Below are 19,927 nucleotides of genomic sequence, written 5' to 3' on the forward strand. Positions count from 1 at the left end.
TCGAACCCAGGCTCCCTGCATTGGGAGCTCAGAGTCTCAGCCCCTGGACCACCAGGGACATCCCATATCATTCTTAAAATCTACATGTTCTGCATCCTCAGGCAGATAAAGTCCAAATCCCTTAGACCCACATAGGCGTCCCTGCAGACTCGAACTCGGCTTCCACCCACACCACCTGGCCCAGAGCATTTACTCCAATCTGGAACGATCCCTCTTCTTGCTCTTCTGGCCTCCAGTGACCGAGATTCCAGCCCCCTTTCCTCCAGAGACCAGCCAAGACAGCCAGCCAGCCACCCACTGCTAGCCCCTGGCTCAAGCTAACTTATGGAAATTTCAGCCTTTTCCCCTCTCTTTGACATTTGCAGACCATCTGGCACAGTGAGAGACAGAAGCTTTTTACAGTACGGGCTTTCAGTGGATGGACAGCCCTCGGCCTGTAGCAGTGGACTCGAATAGGTCAGAGGTCATGGTCACCGGGGTCGTTTGTGTGGGCTGCTAACTGGGTGTTTGTAGTGTAGTCATGTTTTTCCTGCTGCTGGGTGTATACACATCCCCAGTGTTACTACATTTCACGGGAAGTTGTGTGTGGGTGCAAGGAAACTTCCAGAACCCAAGTGGGCACAGTTGTGAAGGCACCTCTAATAAGCCTGAATGGCACAAGAGAGTCAGGATTAGGGAGAGGAGAGTGGGGCACTCGCCTAGAGAACAAAATTTAAGGAAATGTCCCAGGAACTTCCCTGGTGGCCCAATGGTTAAGATTCTGAGCTTCCAATGCAGGGGGTATGTGTTCGATCCCTGGTCGGGGAACTAACATCCTGAATAAGTACATGGCCAAAAAAAAAAAATAGAAAATGTCCCAAACTCAGAAATCATGACAAATACTATTTTATTGCAATGTTTTACAGGTCAAACTTAATACAAAAAATTCCAGGTGAGCAACAGAGCAACACTTTAAATACAGTCAAGATAACTCTTCAAGTCTGCCCCCCACACCGCCCCCAGTGGATGCTGCTGCCTGGGGTAAGAAGCAGTCAGTTCTTGTCAAAGATTTTTCTCCAGCAATGGATGCAAGCTCTCTCTCGAGTGGGTGAGCATTTGGGGAAAGTGCATCTTGGGACTTCCCTGGCAGTCCAGTGGTTAAGATTATGAGTGTCCTCTGTAAGGGACGTGGGTTCGATCTCTGGTTGGGGAACTGAGATCCCACATGCCTTGCAGCGCGGCCAAAAAAAAAGAAAAGGAAAGAGCATCTTAATGTGTCCATGTTCTGGAAGGCGCAGTCCCCCACTTTTGTCCTGTGAATGATAAGTCACCCATGTTTTTCTGGTCAAGGAGCCCAAGGCTGAGGAATTCCTATCTTGTCTAAGAATTGAAGCAAACAGTCAGTTCTGTTTTTTTTTCCTCCAGAATGCTCCAGATATTCAAAGTTCTGTTTGGGCAGCAGACTGCCCATGATCTTCCTGGTTGATATGGAAATGGATTGTAAATTCATGATAACGTGTCGCTCTATGCACCTCCCCCCTCCACACACACACACTCGAAGCTACCCTGCCCTTCTGGGACTTCCTGGAATGAACCGCATTCTCACTACTGACAGCACCTTTGTCCTTGGTGTCCCCCACCTGGAAGGCTGATTCTCTTCCTCCAGCTCATGTGTGATTATTCAGGACTCATCTTAAAATATCACCTTCTCAGAGTCAACTTCCATCTGCACCCCAGCAAGAAACTGTCCCGCTGATGGTTCTTGCTGGCAGTTTCTTGTTAATTTCCTCCCTGAACCTCACAGTGTTGCTTCCCCCACTCATCAGACTAGGCACCCCAGAGCTGGACTATCTTGCTTGTGGGTAGTTCTGAGGTTGAGCCAGGGCTGGAGACACAGTGGGCGCTTGATCAGTCCTCATGGGATGAACATGCTTGAAGATGGTGCCTTCAGTCTGGGGCTGTCTGAAGAGCAGACACCAACCAAAGAGAAACTCAACTAGTGTATCTGTCCACACTCTCACACCTTCCCTGCCATCTCTGTTCCCTTAGCTAGAATATGAGCCTCTCCCACAGTCCTTTGGTTTTTTCAAAGCAACCTGCAGGTGCCCCTGGGTTCCCTGCTTTCAGAATGGAAGGTTGGATCACATGGAGGTGTTGTGGAGTGGCTGAGTGGCTGGGAGCTGAAAAGGTAAGGATCCCCTTTATCAGTCATCTGAAGTCCCCACTTTCAGAATGGAAGGCTGGCTCACCTGGGGATGGTGTGGAAGTGTCTGTGTGGGTTGATGGGTGGGTGGGAGCTGGAAATGTAAGGACCCCCTTGTCAGTCACCTGAAGAAAGAGAAGCAAGTGCCTTCTTCCTTCCAAGGAAGGAAAACAGAGGAAAGACGGGTGAGACCTTTGTCAGCGAGCAAGAACCTGCTTGGAAGAAACTAAAGTGAAAGTGAAGTCGCTCAGTCATGTCCAACTCTTTGCGATCCCGTGGACTGTAGCCCACCAGGCTCCTCTGTCTATGGGATTCTCCAGGCAAGAACACTGGAGTGGGTTGCCATTTCCTTCTCCAGGAGATCTTCGCAACCCAGGGATCAAACCCAGGTCTCCCGCATTGCAGGCAGACGCTTTGACCTCTGAGCCACCAGGGAAGCCCGGGAAGAAACTAGGCACCCAGCAATATGCTGGAGGATTCAGGACATATTTCTAATCTCCTGGTCACCTCTCCCAGCCCCATTTTCCCTCAGTGCTGTCCACCCGCAAAGGCCCAGTGTGTTGGCCTCGGATGATCGATAATGGAGACACAAGTACCCCTGGCCACTGGTTCCTATCTTAGAAGGTCAACAGGGGGGTGGACAGTCGCGTTGGAAAGAGAGGAGCCAAGGAACAGGTCTTGAAGCCTGGTGAGCGTTTAAGCATCTTGTTTTCGCCCCTTCCGTTGTAAGTTACAGACCTTCTAAAACAGAGATCTCTGAAGATAGACTTTAGTGAGCGGGAGGGAACCTCGAATGGTCACATCAGACACGACTACTACTACAGCTGTTGCTTAAGATGGCTTGAGGACCCCATGAATCACCCCCTAGTGCTGCCACTAGGGTGTTTATGCCAGAGGCTTGTAGGGCTTCTCAGGTAGCTCAGATGGTAAAGAATCTACCTGCAATGCAGCAGACCCGGGTTCAATCCCTGGGTTAGGAAGATCTGCTGGAGCTGGGATGGCAACCCACTCCATTATTCTTGCCTGGAGAATCCCCATGGACAGAGAAGCCTGGCTGGCTATAGTCCATGGGGTCGCAAGAAGTCAGACACGACTGAGCGACTAAAACACACATAACGTCGAGCTGTGCTGTCCCCCGGGCGCGGGCTGGTGGAGGCGCCGGCCGGGGCGGTTGCCCACCGCGGAGGAGGCCGGAGGCGGGGTGGGCCGGGAGGAGGAGAGAGGAGGGAGGAGGAGGCGCCTAGAAAAGGAGGCGCGGCCGGGAAGGTGCGGAGAGGGCCTCGCGGCGGCGTGCGCCTCGGGCTGGGCCGGGCCGCGGGCGGTGGAGCGCAGAGACGAGGCCGGGCCGGCGTGGCTGGAGCGCGGCCAGCGGCGGCGGGCGGGCTGCAGGCCCGGCGTGGCAGCGCCGCGGCGGCCGCCCCGAGCGCGCAGAGCCGAGCGCCCGACCGCCGGCCCCTCCTGGACGCGGCGCGCACGGCCCGGCCGGTCGGGGAACCCGGGGGCTCTGGGAGCCCCGGGGCCTGACGCGCCGCCTCTCGGCTCTGCCTGCAGGTCCCGGGCGCGCGCAGCCCTCGCCCCGCCGCCGCCGCCGCCCGCCCGCCCCGGGCCCCGGAGCGCGGTGGAGGAGCCCCTCGAGGAGCCAGGGGCCTGCGCCCCGCGCCCCCCAGACATGGTGGGCCACCTGCATCTGCAGGGCATGGAGGAGAGCCTCAAGGAGAAGAGCCGGGAGGGCGTGCTGGACAGCCCCGACTCCGGGCTACCCCCCAGCCCCAGCCCCAGCCCGCCCTTCTACTCGTTGGCGCCTGGCATCCTCGACGCCCGCGCTGGGGGCGCCGGCGCCTCCTCCGAGGCCCCCGGACCCGGCGAGGCCAGAGCGGTAAGCACGCACCTTCGGGCAGAAAGGGGGGCAGTGCCCGCCCCCCTCACCCCCCAAGGAGACGGGGTACTTCAGGAGCCGGGCCTGGGTTCATCCCGGCATCCCCCCAGCCTAGAAGGTGTCCCAAGTGACAGCCATGCTCCCCAGGTGGGGATCGAGGCGCCTAGGTGGGGGTGGGCCAGCCTGATCCCTGCAGACCTCTTCCTGGCTGCCGACCTCTCTAGGGAGTCTTACTGTCAGCAGTAAAAGAACAGAGGGTGAGGACCATCTGAAATTCTCAAAGAGGTTGTCTTCCCAGAGGTGAGCTGGAACCCCAGGCTGCAGCAATGGACCCAGGTTCCCTGTTTACTGTTCCCCTTGTGCTGCCAACGTGAAAGCCTTTTTTTTTTTTTTTTTTTTAACCAAACCCAGACAGGAACCCTTCCTCCTCGGGATTTTGAGGGATGTTGACGTGGAGTTGAGGCGGTGCCTGGGGAAGGCTGGAACCCCAGGTCCGGAGGCACAAGAGTTTTACCTCTTGCCAGAGGCGGTGGGACCTTTAGGTGGACTGCCAGGGTCTCCCCGCTTGGTGGCTGGGCTGAGACTGGGTTCCCCCCACCCCACCCCTTCCGCGGCAGGCGGGAGCCATGCGGGCGGGATCGGGTGCCTTCTAATTTGAGGAATGATAAACTGAGATCCGGAGGCTGCTCCCAGGCCCAGTGGCATCTCCCCATTCTTGCAGCTCTCTGCACGCTTTAACGGGTGTACTAGCAGGACTCCAGCCTGGCACCACTTTCCTGGGGCCCCTGGCAGTGCTTGGTCCCTCACAAGGCAGTAAATGCATCCTGCTCATTGGAAAATCTCCCCAGAACCGAAAGGAATGGTTATCCCGCCTCCTGCCTACAGACAGGAATGTCACTGGTGTCTCCCTGGTTCTCTGCTCCGGTGGGGCCCAAACTTGAGAGCGCATGGGAATCTCCGGGAGATTAAAAAAAAAAAATTCCCATACCCACCTTGTACTTCCAGACATTCTCATTTGATTTATTAGAGGCTGCAAACTGGACATCAGGATTTTTTAAAACCTCCCCAGGCGATCCCAGTGCAGCAAAGTTTGGGAAACCCCTGTCTTAGACCGAGATTACGTGTTGAATTTGAACTTTGCTCTCTCTTTGTGGGTGAGGGGGTGGGAGAGGCGTTCCGGACTTCCAGGGATCGATAGGTGTGACCCCGGCTGTTGGCAGTGAAACTGATCCTGTTATCGGAACGCGCCAACTTTCCTGCACAAGTGTCTCAGACTTGGCACTGTTGAATGGGGGTTATTTGGGCTGCTCGCGATGGGACTCAGTTCCTCTGGTGTCCCACACAGTGGGGCTTGGAGGATAGGGGCGGAGAACCAGGCTTCCCCTTTACTCTTTGGGTCACGCAGAATTTGCCTTGTAGAAGGTTTTCTGGATGCTTTTCCTGCCAGCCAGGGGCAGCCACAGGAACAGAGCACCCGGCTTACTTGTCTTGGCTGTCCTGGTTGATTTTATTTTTCCCTCTCCTTGCTAACTAGATGCCAGATATGGAACTGAGCTGTGTCTCTAATCTTTTTAATTTGGCTTGAGGGCAAGACCTGGGGGTTTGTGTGCACAGGTAATGACATCTGCACTTAGACAGCCTTCCCATGTGCTAAGAACTGTCCTAAAGCTCTTTACTTCTGCCAACTCATTTCATTTTCATGATATCCCTATGACGTATGTAGGTGCTCTTGTTAGATCCATTTTCCAGAGGGGGAGACTGAGGCACAGAGAGGTCAGTGACTTTGCTGGATTAGAACCCAGGAAATTGGGCTTCAGAGTATCTATGCTTAAACCTTGCATTATCCTACTTTTCATTGTGTGGCTAATTAACTATCTGCGTGGGTTTTAAAATTTTATTAAAAAAATTTTTTTAAACATACTTTATTTTTTGTTTAATTTTTTATTGAAGTATAGTTGACTGGGGGGCTTCCCAGATGGCGCCAGTGGTAAAGAACCTTCCTGCCAATACAGGAGACATAAGAGATGTGGGTTTGATCCCTGGGTTGGGAAGATCCCTTGGAGGAGGAAATGGCAACCCGCTCTGGTATACTTGCCTGGAGAATCCCAGGGACAGAGGAGCCTGGTGGGCTACAGTCCACAGGGTCACAAAGAGTCAGACATGACTGAAGTGACTTAGCACGCACACACACACGCACTGAGAATGCTTCCCGGGAGCAGATGTAGGCAAAAATACCAGCTGCCAATCTTGCACAAATGGACAGAAAGTTCTCCTGCGTTTTGGAGCTGATGGTTTCAAATGCCCAGGAAGAGGCTGGCTGCACGCAGGGCCGGGTTTGCTTTGGCACCCCAGGGGGGCCAGGGGTTCAGCCTGGTGTAGACACCTCTGTTCTGACACCCTGTTCCTGGCACTGCCCTCCCGGTCAACATTGGTGCCACACGCCCCAGTGGGCGGACGGGGGCGGGGTGAGCTGCAGTTCTGTCCCCACCCCCAGGTCACTGAGGTCCTCACAGGCTTGTCATCGTATTTATTATGCTGGACGTGCATGTTAAATTTGCTCACCCTCTACAAAGAGGTCCCCTCTCCCCCTACTTTTTTGTGAATAAGTTAAACTTACCTTCTGGACAGTACTCCATGGATGTAGGGTAACTGGCTGGCTGCAACACTGCCCCCCAAGACCTAAAAGGCGCTGGGGACCAGGCTGGGTGTGAGTGAACCCCCGACCCCCACCCTATCTTGACCATAGGTTTTTTTCTTTTTTCTTGCCCACTTTTTGAAGCAAAGGTGGTAATGTTTCTAGTAATTCTCAAGCCAAAGGAAGATCTGGGAATCATTCCATCAATGCTTACTGAGCACCTACTGTACGTCATGCCGTTTTGGGGCTCGTGGGTGACACAGTGGTGAACAAGATGTTCAAAGGTGGTCCCTGCCACCATGAAACTGGCATTCTAGTGGGAGAGACAGTCACCAACTTAAATACGTGATACAACGCTAGACGGACTGTTAAGTGCCCTTAAAGAGGTGGGTGCGAGTGGACAGGGTGGTCAGGAAAGTGACAGTTAATGGAAACCAGAAAAATGAGAGTGGCCCTCATGGTCATAGGCCTGAAACGTGTGTCAGTCCAAGGGAATGGCCAGTGCAAAGGCCCTGAGGCAGAAGCAAGCTGGCATGGTGGAGTTGCTGCAGTGAGGCCAGCCAAGGCCATTACAGGGACTTGTATACCCAGCTGAGGCCAGAAAGTAAAATTCCATTTGGTCTTTTAAAAAGGGACTTGTGGCTGTTTTATTTTCATTTTTTGAGAGCCTCATGAGTTCCCAGACTATTTAGAAACCCAAATTTAGAAACCCAAATCAGAGACTTGACTGAGAGGGGCCTGTGTGGAACAGGCTCTGTGGAGGGTGGAAAGAGGTCTTATCTCCATGAGGTGGGGCCCCGCTCAGCTGCAGGACACCAGGCCAGTCAAGGCCACCTGCCGGGCCAGCCAGGCTCTGCCTGTCAGCTGCATTCATCCTTCGAATATTTAAGCCAGGCCCGCTGAGGGATACAGCCAGGAACAGGACAGAAGCCGTCTGTACCACCTTCAAGCTCCCAGGCCCTGGACCGCCAGCTCCCGTGTACTTCCTCCCCAGCTCCCTGTCCTGCCTGGAAGGAGCTGGGGGACTTTGGGGGCATCGTTGGGGAGAGGCTTATGTTGCCAGGAGGGCTGAGTGAGTGTGTTTGGCAGACACCCACCCCTCCAAGTTAACCTGGACAGTTCGGGCAACTAGCCCTGTCCCTCTTTACCGCCCTTAGGGGGAGTGCAGATGGCATTGGGATCTCAAGTCATGATCTCTGGGTGCCCACTGGAGGGGACAGCCACCATGGGGTGGGGGAGATGAGAGCTTACCACCTGTGGCAGATGAAGGGCTCGCCCCACTGTGATCAGAGGTGGTGGTCTGAGCTGTTACCCCTCAGATATGGATGTGGATTCTCCAGCAGCCAGTGTTCTGGGTCCCGTCACCCCCATCTCATCTCCAGGGGTCTGTTTATACATCGAGTGTATGCCTGAGTGGCCCGCTGGAGAATTTCCCGAAGGATGAGGTGCTGGTTTCCTGGATCTGGATTCTGAGGGCACCCCTTGAGGCCAGATCCAGGTAGAATTAGTGATGGGGAGTGGGCTGTCTTTGCCCCATCCTTGAAAATTTCTTGGGGCTGCCGCCCAGCTCTTGGAAATCTTGGTCACAGCCACGTCTTAAGATCTTGGCTGTGTCCCCCAGAGTCCTCCACCCCAGGATGCTTGGATTTTCTCATTTCTCTGTTTCTAGTCTGTGTTGATGAAACCAAGGATGAAGGCAGAGAGGGAAGGGAGTTAGGAATTAGGCAGTTAGGGCCCAGGATTGGGAAGGATGTATGGACAAATGAATGGATGGATGGATGGACAGATGGGAGGATGGGCAGATGAATGCATATGTGGAGAGAAGGCTGGATGGACAAATGGATGGATGAATGGATAAATGGACAGATGGGTGGATAAATGGACAGTGGATAATAGATGGATGGATGGACATGCGGATGGATGGGTGGATGGATAGATGGATGAATGGGATGGACAGACAAGTGGATGGACAAATGAAGAGAAAAGTGGAAGGTTAGGTGTATGGCAGATTGTGAAGACAAGGTCAGCCTCTTGGCCCCCTAGCAGGCCCACAGGTGTGTCCCTGACCAGCACAGTTGCCTGAGCAGGGTCGGGGAAGAGAACCAGGTGTGTCAGGCCACAGGGGGAGGAGCCTGTGTGAAGGAAGAAAGGCTGTGAGGAGCCAGAAACCCTGGCGGCTCCTTTCAGCCCCCATCTGCTTAATCCTGGACACAGCGGCCTCCAGCGGAAACCCAGCGACCTCTCTGACAGCCCCGCTTCTCTGTGAAAGGCTCACCTGTCTGAGAAGCTCCGCCTGGAGCCTTAGTGTGAAAAGAAGACAAATAGGCCCTCGCCCTGCTCTGGGGTGAGGGAGCGATCAGGAGCCACCATCCTGGGAAAGTGGCACCCAGCGGAGGGGCACCCGGAGATGGGTCTGTCCTTTTCGCCCTTGGGACTCCTGGCCTTCCTGTCAGGGGAGGGATATTAGTACAAAGAGGCCACAAGTCTGAGACCCAGGTGTCAGCAGGTCCACCGTCCGTCCAGAGGTTCTAGGGAAGAACCCATCCGTGCGCCTGTCCCAGCTTCTGGTGGTGCCCGCCAGCCTCGGTGTGCCTCGGCTTGTAGACACACGCCCCCATCCCCATGTGACCTTCTTCCCTCTGTATATCCCATGTCCAAAGCTCCCTCTTTTTATAAGGACCCCAGCCGTATTGAATCAGGCCCCACCCCCACCCAGTGGGACCTCATCTTAACTTGATCTTCCTTACTTAAAGACCCTATTTCCAAGGAGGGTCACACCCCCAGGTCCCAGCAAGTAAGATGTGAACATACTTTTGTGGGAGCTTCCCTAGTGGCTCAGATAAACAATCTGCCTGCAATGCAGGAGACCAGGGTTCAATTCCTGGGTTGGGAAGATCTCGAGAAGGGAATGGCAACCCACTCCAATATTCTTGCCTGGAGAATTCCATGGACAGAGGAGCCTAGTGGGCTACATACAGTCCATGGGGTCGCTGAGAGTCGGACAGGACTGAGTGACTCACACACACACACATATACCTTTGTGGGGGTCACAAGCCAACCCAGCACCCTTCTGTGGCTTGGGCCTCTTTGGTCACTTGTCTTGGGGAGCAGGCCTGTCCTTCAGCCCCGCCTCCGACCTGTGGTCTATGGCTTTGCTCAGGTTCACTCTCTGAGTGTCAGCCCCTGGACCATTTGGGGTCCCCTTGGCCCCCCAGCCTGGCCCCGCTCACCTCCTCTGTTGTTCCATGTTGGGCACCTAGCCTTTGGGAGCTGCCTGCCCGCGCTGCAGCCCAGAATTGACCACCAATCCCCAAGGCCTTTCATAAAAAGGATGAGGATTCTTGGGGCATAAATAACCCCTTCTTGAATCGCTTTCCTCATGGGTGAAGGCTAACGTCCACTTTAGCCCACCATGGGAGCTTTTGGTCTCAACTCCCCAAACATGCTGAAGATCATCAGTTTAATTCTGATCGCAGTAGAAACCATGGCCACCAGTTAGGTCAGCAGCCTTGAGAAGGTCCATTTCAGCCCTCACAAAGGTTCCCCATGGCTTTGATGAGGATGCCCTGCCCCCACGCCAGTGTGGGGTCTCCCTGGACCCTTCCTCCTGCCACTCACTCTCCACTGATGGGGGCTTGATACCCCCTGACTGAGCAGAAAGTTTCGTGGGACACATGTGGCTCTAGCCACCTTCCATGCAGTGGCAGGTGAGGGACCACTGTGGGTCACCCAGGCTGGGGACAAACGCCCCTCTGCTGTCCCTAGCTGTCCCTGCCAGCCAGGCTGGGACCCCCGGTCAGGCTGGGCTGTCACCACACGGCACGGAGCTCTCACAGCCCAGCAGCGCTTATCTTTCATTGCTGTCCTGTGGGCCGTGCTGTGTACAGCAGCCAGAGACAGGGAGCGCTCCAGACGCCCATGTGTATTTTTACTTCCAGTATTTATCCTCACACATGAATCACGGGGCAAGGCGGGTGGGGCCTGGTGGGCAGAGGGCAGCCGCGACTCACTGCTCTCTGGGTCCTGCTTTCTCTGAAGTCCTCCCTGGTCCCCACGCAGATGCCCTGCCTGCCCAGGAGACCAGGGAGCCAGGCCAGCCCCCTCCCCAGGCCAGAACGGGGCTCTTCTGGTCCCCAGAAGGATTTGAGGGCTGGTCCAACTGTGTTACCATCCTAGGGTGGAGGGCGTGGTGTCTGGGAGATGAGGATCCAGCCTTCAGCCTCTCCACTCCTCTGCCCCAGAGACTCAGCTGCTTTTCCTCTGGCCCTGCCCCTCAGGGCTTCAAGGGGCCCCGAGGACACTAGCCAGCCTACACCTGGGCACCCCGGACTGTGGGCTTCACAAATGGCATAATCCCATTGTACAGATGGACAAACTGAGGCATGGTGAGCAGGTTCCCTGAGCGCAGGTGTCTCTCAGTGGGTCCTCTTCATAGTGGAGCAAGCACCTGGGCCTTTAGGGAAACAAGCTGGCCTATGGCTGCCCCCGGGTTGGGGAGTGGTGAGGGGAGCAGGGTGCCTGGGAGTGTTCTTCGCTCCACGTGGCCTGGGCCAGGTGAGCAGGTGCAGCAACAGAAGTGGTCCCTTGGGCCCGTGTGCCCCAACCCTTTCCACAGCCCGCCCTTACCCTGGTGGCTCCCATGGGGGTGTCCAGGGGCTGGAGGTGGGGAATTGGGTGAGTTGCTTTTACAGGGTCGGCGGCTTGCCTTCCTGGCCCGCCACTGTAGCTGCAAGACTGAGCCCCGAGCTTCTGGGGCCAGGCAGGCAGCTGTGGGGCACCTAGGAGCTGCACGGGTCCCTGGAGCCCTGCGAGGGTGGCCTTCAGCTGTCCTATGGCCCAGGTCCCTGGATGCCAGCCTCCGTCTGGGTTTTCAGTAGCTTCCCCCAGCTCTTGTATGGCACTCCCTGGTGGGACGAATTTTAGCTGTTTTTCACCAGGGCCCTTGGGACAATGATGTGAAGTCAGCCTAGTCCCCTCTGCTGGCAGCCAGTCGGGGAGTGAAATCTGGCCAGAATAGGGCCCCAAACATGCACTCGGCTCTCATCAGGAGGCTTGAGTGAAACTGAGAGGGATGGTGGTACCTGGTTCTTCATTACCTCCCAAAGAATTACTCCCTGCTTCTGAGCTTAGGAACTGTTCTTTCGTGGGGGTGGGGTGGGGGTGGGTGATGAAAACCAGTAGCAGGCTACCCCTTCCTCCCTCTACCCTTCCACCTAGAGATGCCACTGAAAACCTTAGCACCCACATCCACAGCCCCTTGCATGCCTGCATCATCCTCTCTCCTCTTCTGTGTCCACAAGACGAATCCTGGGAGGCACTGTGATTCATCCAACCCACACAGGATTTGGTGCACAGTAGGTATTCAGCACACAGTAGGTGCTCAGCAAACCACTGCACACATTTGGGGGAGTGCCATACTTCAGGTAGGGAATGGCTCACCACTCTAGTATTCTTGCCTGGAGAATCCCATGAACAGAGGAGCCTGGCGGGCTACAGTCCACAGGGTCACAAAGAGTCAGAAACGACTGAGCGACTAACATGCTCACTTTCGTACTTTAGAGAGTCTTGCAGGGAGAGAGCATGGTTTTTACGAACATCAAGTCATGGAGTTTTATAGCTGAGGTCAGTGCTGAGTTCACAGAGCCATGGAGAACACCAGAAGTTCCAAAATCTTGTCACTTTTTCTTTCTTTCTTTAAAATTTTGACTGTGCTGCATAGCTTGTGGGATCTTAGTTCCCCGACCAGGGATTGAACTGGGGCCCTCGGCAGTGAGTGTGGAATCTTAACCACTGGACCACCTGGGAATTCCCATCACTATTTTATTTTTAAACTTAAATCTCCTGAATGATGCGTGCTTGCTTCTGGCAGGTCAGAGCAGGGTTGTCTCAAGCTTAAAAAGGGGGTGTGGACTGACCTCTCTCTGGAGAGGAACCCCCACCCCTGTCTCTTGACCCTTTATGAAAAGCATTCAGAATACAAGCCCACACTTATATGGAGCTTGCTCAGTGCCAGGCACAGTCCCACTCATTTACACACTTTGAATCCTGCAGTCCTCACTACGGCCTGTGAGGCAGGTGCTCCTGTCACCCCACTTTGGGGACCAGGAGGCTGCAACCCCGAGTGGGGAGTTGCTTGCCAGGTCACATGATGTATGAGCCCCCTGTCGCTGCTCTAACAAATGGCTACACACAGAGTGGCTTAAAACAACTCGGACTCGATACCTTACAGCTCCAGGGATTTCCCTGGTGGTCCAGTGGGTAAGAATCCGCCTACCAATGCGGGGGACGTGTATTCTATCCTTGGTCAGGGAACTAGGATCCCACATGCCACCAGGCAATCAAGCCCACGCGCCACAACTAGAGAAGACTGAGTGCCACAGCGAAGAGCATGTGTGCTGAGAAAGACCCAGCACAGTCAAAAACAAACAAGTAAAATCAAAATAAATGTAAAGAATACCGTACAGCTCCAAAGGGCAGCCGTCTAAAATGGGTCTCACAGGCTATTAATGAAAGCAAGGATTTGGGCAAGGCATCCTTTCTGGGGGCTTCCCAGCTGGGGCTAGTGGTAAAGAACCTGCCTGCCAGTGCAGGAGACATAAGAGATGCAGATTCGAGCCCTGGGTTGGGAAGATCCCCTGGAGGAGGGCATGGCAACCCACTCCAGTATCCTTGCTTGGAGAATCCCCATTGACAGAGGAGTCTGGCAGGCTACAGTCTATAGGGTCGCATAGAGTCAGACACAACTGAAGTGACTGAGCACACACGCATGCATTCTTTCCAAACACTCTAGGGGGGAATCCTTGCCTTTCCCACTTTCTAGGGGCTGCCCATGTTCCTTGGCTGGTGGTCCCATCCTCCATCCTTAAGACAGCAGGGTAATGGCCTCAATCTTTCTGAGTCTGACCCGCTCCCTCCCTCTTTCACTTATAAGGACCCTTGTGACGATGGGGGGTGGGGTGGACACTGGATACTCCATGACAGTCTTCCCATCTCAAGATCCTTAATCACACCTACAAAGTGCCTTTTTGCCTCGTAAGGTTGCACATTCCTGGGAATTGGGCAATAGGACCTCACATTTTGGGAGACATTATTCTACCTGCCACGCCCAGCAAAGGAGAGATGGGACCACCCTGAGGACAGCTGCTGGAGACCTGTGGGGAACCCCTTGTTTGTCCAAGTCTTGGGTATTTTCTTCCTGTGGTCCTTCATTGGCCTGTGTTCTGGGGACACTGTGATCAGCTGAGGAGGTGGCTTTGGTGATCACAGGCAGATAAGCAGATTAAAAGACAGGCATGGGGCTGGCTCAGGGGCTCACAAGTGTGTGGGGGAGCAGGGTGCTGCTTTGCACGTGTGAGGTCCTGCCTTTGGACAGCACGGGGTCTGAAAGGCACCAGGCACTGGGGATAGAGTGGTCCTCTGGTCCTGAATCTTAAGGAGCTCGTGGTCTGGGGGTGACAGACACACAAAGGGGTCGCAGCAATGGAGACGAGCAGGTGGGAGCTCCAGGGACCCCCACAGAGGATGTTCGGGAAGACAGGAAGCTGGTTTCTGAGTTGTCGCCTTAGACCAAGTCAGAGAGAAAGGAAAGGATGTTCCCAGTACCGAGAACATAAGCCAAGGCGCAGAGGCAGCCTGGGGCGTGGCCAAGGCTAGCGGAATATGGGCCTGGATGGGAAGCTCTGTGATCCTGTGCACGAGGGCAAGCTTGCTCTGAGCATGGGGGTGACAGGTCAGGTCTTGGGGCTACAGCGCCAGTCTTGTGGGCATTGAGAGGCAGTGGGGGAATGTGGGCGAGGGCACAGGCTCTGCAGCTAGACCATCAGCTCTGCCCCTTCCTAGCTGTGTGGCCTCAGGCAAGTTACTTGGCCACTCTGGGCTTCAGTTTTAGCGTCTATACAACAGGGATACGAGTAATAGCTCGTATCCCGTGAGTGAATGAATGGATCCACGGGGGCCTCAGAGCAGTGCCTGGTGCAGTTCACGCTCTAAGAGTGTCCACTGCTGTGATCCCTCATCCAGGTGAGGTCAAAGAGGACCTGGCGAAGGATTTGAATGAGGGACCCACAGCCATGTACCAAGAAGGAAACTCTTGCCTTGATGAGCGTGGTTTTCAGCCCATCGCAGAGCTCCGTCCTGCAGTGTCATCCCGGGGGGCAGCTCGCGAGGCTTGGGCTCAGGGGCTCCTTGAGAGGGTTCTCAGTTCTACAGGGCTCTGAGCCTGGCTCTTGGGGCTCAGGTGGGCTGGGCACTGTAGAAAGAGGCCATGACCACGTCCCTTTATAGTGATGCCTGAGAACCAGGTGGTTGGTGGCGGGGGCAGGCCAGTGGGTGAGTGGGCATCAGAGTGCTTGGATTCCACAGAGGGACTCTGGGGTGGGCTTCCTGATGGACCCCGCAGAAGCAGCCTTCCAGAAAAGCCAGGACTGGAAGGGTGTGGGGAGCTCCTCTTGTGTCCATCAGGGAGCTGAGGCCGTAGTGCTGAAGGGCTGCTCATGTGACCCTGCATCCCTGGCTCTCCCCACAGCCCCCCGCCCACCCACCGAGCACCCCAGCACGAGAGATGAGGCCCCGGATGCTGCCTGTGTTCTTTGGGGAGAGCATTGAGGTGAACCCAGAACCCACACCAGAGATCCGGTGAGTGGGGCTGCTGGGCTGGGTAGGGGTGGGGTGGGGGTGGGATGGGTGGGGGGCCAGGCTGGGGGTCTCTGCAGGTTCCCCTTGCTCTAGGCAGCCTTTCTGGGTGATGCTCCCCGAGGAGGCATGGCTGTGATTTGGAGAGACTCTGCGGCCTTTACTGTCTACACCCTCCACCTCACCGTCCCAGGCCCACATTTGGCCATTTCCACACTGACTTCACCTCCAACCTGGCTGATTGTTATTTAAAAATTTCCCCTTTATCCCCCAAGGAGCCATTGCCCGGAAGTGTATTAGGTGCCCTCCCATCACAGGGTATCTCAAGTGGCACCTGCACTGCTGAGCCAAGGTGACCAAAGACCTTGATGCTGGGAAAGACTGAGAGCAGGAGAAGGGGGCGACAGAGGATGAGATGGTTGGATGGCATCACCGACTCTATGGACACGAGCTTGAGCAAACTCTGGGAGATAGTGAAGGACAGGGAAGCCTGGCGTGCTGCAGCCCTTGGGGTCACAAAGAGCCAGATACGACTGAATGACAACCCCACCCCCTCAGGTGCTCTTCTCCAGCCATCTGCCCTCCTGAGAGGGCTTCTGGGGCTCAGGCTTCCAGAAGGTGCAGTCTGAGGTCCGTGGGTCTGGCCCCCATATCCATGGCATGCTCAGATGGATTTGTTCACATCACTCTAGCCTGGCCAGGGATGTGGGACCCTCTGCCTCCTGCTCCTCCAGCTCTAGATATGTTCCCAGGAGACAAATGGGTCTACTTTAAAGAATTTTCTGCCCGAAAAGTTATCCTTTTTAGTTTTTATTATCAGAGGCCCCTGCCAGGGTGGTTGCGGGCTGCCTGGGCTCTTGGGAGTCTGCTTCCATCCCCCCATGGATCACCCGTGGGATCCGGTGGGGAAGGAGACAGACAGGTGAAGCCCCTGCTCCCCACAGCTTTACCTTCCAGTGTGATGATCTGGGAGCAGAGCTGGGGGGTGCTGAGCAGCTGGCCACTCATGAGGGGGTCACCCCTGGAGGAAGGCATGGCAACCCACTCCAGTATTCTTCCTTGGAGAATCCCATGGACAGAGGAGCCTGGTGGGCTATACAGTCTATGGGGTCGCAAAGAGTCAGACACTACTGAGTGACTAAGCCCAGGGCAGCGAAAGGGGCTCACTCATCTGGAGGAGCCGACGCTACTCTGGGGGAACTTATTTTGATAAAATTTCAAACGTAAAGAAAGTTGCAGGAAGAGTATAGGGGACCCCGGTTGAACTGATTCCTTGTTGTTTCTATATTGCCCCGTTGGCTTGAACAGCCACACGCTCTCACTCATTCTACATAAACAAAACATTTTTTCTGACCTGTTTGAGAGGAGGATGACAACATCTTGACCTCGAACCTCTAAATAACTCCGGCTGGTGTCCTTCCTGAGAACAGGGACATCCTCTCACATAATGACGGTCCGCTTGCCAAAATCGGACCAGCTAAAGCTAAAAACACGACCACTGCCTAGTCCAATTCCGCCCATTGTCCCCAAATGTCCTTTTATAGCCTATTTTTAATCCCAGTCCAGGATCCCGCCAACTACATGTGGCATGTAGTTGGCCCGTTTCTTGAGTCTTCTCCGAGTCGGCAGGGTTCCTTCTTTGTCCTTTTGACCTTGACATTTTGCAAGAGCCCAGGCTCCTCCATGTTCACCTTGCCCTCTGATCATGACCTGACTGCCCGGTCCTGAGCTCACCCCTGTCCTCCCCTCCACCAGCTGCAATTCTGAGGTCAAGTATGCATCGGAGAAGCACTTCCGGGACAAGGTCTTCTATGCACCGGTGCCCACGGTCACGGCCTACAGCGAGACGATCGTGGCCGCCCCCAACTGCACTTGGCGCAACTACCGCAGCCAGCTGACCCTGGAGCCGCGCCCTCGCGCCCTGCGCTTCCGCAGCACCACCATCATCTTCCCCAAGTGTGCCAGCAACTCCTTCCGCACCACCCTGCACCTCAGCCTGGGCCGGCCCCGCTGCTGGTTCACGGCCAGTGTGCAGCTGCAGCTGTGCCCGCGCCCTGGGCCCGGTCTCCTGGGCCCCACGCCGCTCTGACCCACAGCCCGGCCCAGGTGGTGGTGCTGTCGGCGGCAAACCAGGGTCATCCCTGGGGCAGCCGGAGGATGGACTCCGCTATTGGGAAGGACCCTGGGCTGTGTTTACCCTGGCTGCTGGGGCTCACCCAATAGACACATCTATTTTATCAGCACCTATTTGGGAAGGCAACTTGGGCCTGGCTCTCGGAGGAGCAGGGGGCGGGGGCAGGTAGATAGGCGGCAATGGAGAGAAGAAGGCACGTGTCCTTGGCTGCTCCTGAGGTGGGGACACCCTGAGCATCGGCAGGATGGAGGCATCCCAGCCTTGGCCGCATGGGAGGAAAGAAGGGGGCCATTCAGAAACCCGGCAGCCCTGGAGGAGGCTGTTTCCAAAGCGAGCCTTTCAAATGCATGCAGCTTAACGCCCAGAGCCATAGCCCGGCAAACTCCGGCGGATGGTGGGCCAGGAGCTGGATGCCAATGCCAGGGCCAGAGTGGGCTGTGTTTGGGGAGCTGCCAGGAGGAGCCCTGCCCACCCTGTCCCGATGCCCGTGCCCCAGGGCAGAGGATGGAGGGCCCAGCCCGTCTGCACCGCAGCCTTTCAGCTCCGTGTCCAGAGCCTCACCCGCAGGGCAGCCTGCTAACCTCTGTCCACCGACGCCTTCAGGACCAGGACTTGGGAACATCAGAGCCCTCGAGCCAGGTGCCAAGGGGAGGCGTCTAAGCTCTTGGAGATGACCACCACCACCTGCCAGCCGTCAGCTTAAAGAGATTCTGTGGGGCCCGGCTGCCCTCGCTCAGGCCTTCCCCTCCTACAGTGATGACTCGGCAATGGCCGTGCTGTAGGGCTCACTGCACATGTGCAAGGTCAGGGAGGAAGACATGAGACCCCCATGCTCCTGGGAAGAGCCAGGACACGTGGGGGCCGGGGCCACGACCTGGGGCTGCTCGGCACCAGTGACCCAAAAGCTCCCCAACGTGGCCACAGAGATGCCCTCAGACTGGACCCTTAGGTGGGGGCTACCCCCGACATTCCCCTGGCTTCCCCCCTAAGATGGGGCTTTAGCTCCCTCGCTGGGGAGAAGGGCAACTTGGAGCTCACGTTCAGGAGAGGCAAGGTATTTTTATATAACTATACAGACTGTGCGTGGTCTCTCCACAAAGATGCTTTCTGATTAACAAAGAAATAACTTAAGGAATGACTGATTATCTTAATAAAATGTGCAAATTCAAAGAGTTTCCCTCTTCCGTGCTTCCAAGACCTTTGGATTCCCCGGGAGGGGGTGGTATTCACTGGCCCATGGTCCCTCCCGGCTGCTCACAGGGGACAGGAAGACACTCGGAAGGGTCAGAGCCCTATGCTAGCACCCCTTTCCCCATAGACAGCTTCAGGGTGCACCAGCTCCACCTAGGAGCTAGGAAATTAATGCAGAGGCCCAGCCCCACGCTGGGACTTGGTCTGGAGGCGATTCCAAATAAAGTCCCGGCAATCTGAATATTTGATGTTCCCATGCTTTGCCACCCCGTATGCCAGCCCTCAACACCCACAGACCCCCAGAGCCGGCTGTATCCCTGGAAAAGGGCCTGTGCTGCCGCAAAGCAGGTCTTGACCGTGTTACAACTTCTCCCCATCTGGTCCGCATCCTTGGAGGGCCCTCTGGGGCCCCAGATTGTGAACGAGGAGGGCATTCAGCAGCCTTAGGATGGTGCCCTCTTTTGAGTAGCAGAGTGCTGGTGTCTTTGCAATGGGCTTCCCTAGTGGCTCAGGGGTAAAGAATTCACCTGCAATGCAGGAGACCCGGGTTCGATACCTAGACTGGGAAGGTCCCATGGAAAAGGAAATGGCAACCCACTCCAGTATTCTTGCCTGGAGAATCCCATGGACAGAGGAGCCTGGTGGGCTACAGTCCATGGGGTAGCAGAGTCGGACACGACGGAAGCGACTGAGCACGCACGCTTGGTGTCTTTGCAGGGACTCCAGCCTTGCAGGAGGATGGTCTCTGACAAGGAGTGGGGGCGGTGAGGCAGGAGGGCAGGGCCAAGGGACAAGTTCATGTCACCAAGAGAAAGAACCTCAAGGGCTTGGCTGCTTGGGGAGGACAGACGGGGCGCAAACACAGCGCTGGGGCCTTGTGCGGACATGCACGCGCGCTGGGGTCACATCGCTGGCACCAGGCAAATTCAACTGAGTTTACTTTCCAGTCACAACTCTGATCTCCCCACTTGGAAGGAAAAATGGGTTGGGCTTCCTGACATGTGCAATTTTGGTGCCAACGAACCTGGTGACCTTGGAGATGTCCCAGGGGTCGCCGTTCAAGAAACAACTTCTGGGGCGTGTAGTTAGCTGATGGCTTCGTCACAGAGCACAGGAACAGGACCCCTCTGACGGGCGTCTTGGCTCTCGGTTGACCAAGGCTGGATCCCTGCCAGGTCCTGCTTCCTGCCTTTGTCTTTCACAGACGTCACCCCCATAGGCCTCATCCCCCTGCCCCAACCATCTCAGTACCTCCCCAAGGACCTGGGCAGCACTTGT

General features: G+C 55.7%; 1 protein-coding gene across 1 annotated transcript; it reads left to right on the forward strand.

Moving 5' to 3' along the window:
• Positions 1–3,459: 3,459 nt before the first annotated feature.
• Positions 3,460–18,643, forward strand: RFLNA (refilin A). Its single transcript, XM_070386311.1, has 3 exons — positions 3,460–4,058; positions 15,218–15,327; positions 17,080–18,643. The coding sequence occupies exons 1-3, from the start codon at positions 3,852–3,854 to the stop codon at positions 17,411–17,413; spliced, it is 651 nt and encodes a 216-aa protein (XP_070242412.1). The 5' UTR covers positions 3,460–3,851; the 3' UTR covers positions 17,414–18,643.
• The last annotated feature ends 1,284 nt before the right edge of the window (positions 18,644–19,927 follow it).

This window comes from Bos mutus, chromosome 17 (assembly GCF_027580195.1).
Source record: "Bos mutus isolate GX-2022 chromosome 17, NWIPB_WYAK_1.1, whole genome shotgun sequence".
In the NCBI taxonomy this organism is placed as follows: Eukaryota; Metazoa; Chordata; class Mammalia; order Artiodactyla; family Bovidae; genus Bos; species Bos mutus.

What these genes read in the sequence shown, in the direction of transcription:
- RFLNA (XM_070386311.1), top strand. Translation starts at nt 3,852, where the DNA reads ATGGTGGGCCACCTGCATCTGCAGGGCATGGAGGAGAGCCTCAAGGAG. An exon ending in GACCCGGCGAGGCCAGAGCG is followed by an intron (nt 4,059 to 15,217) that starts GTAAGCACGCAC and finishes CTCTCCCCACAG; the next exon opens with CCCCCCGCCCACCCACCGAG. An exon ending in GAACCCACACCAGAGATCCG is followed by an intron (nt 15,328 to 17,079) that starts GTGAGTGGGGCT and finishes CCCCTCCACCAG; the next exon opens with CTGCAATTCTGAGGTCAAGT.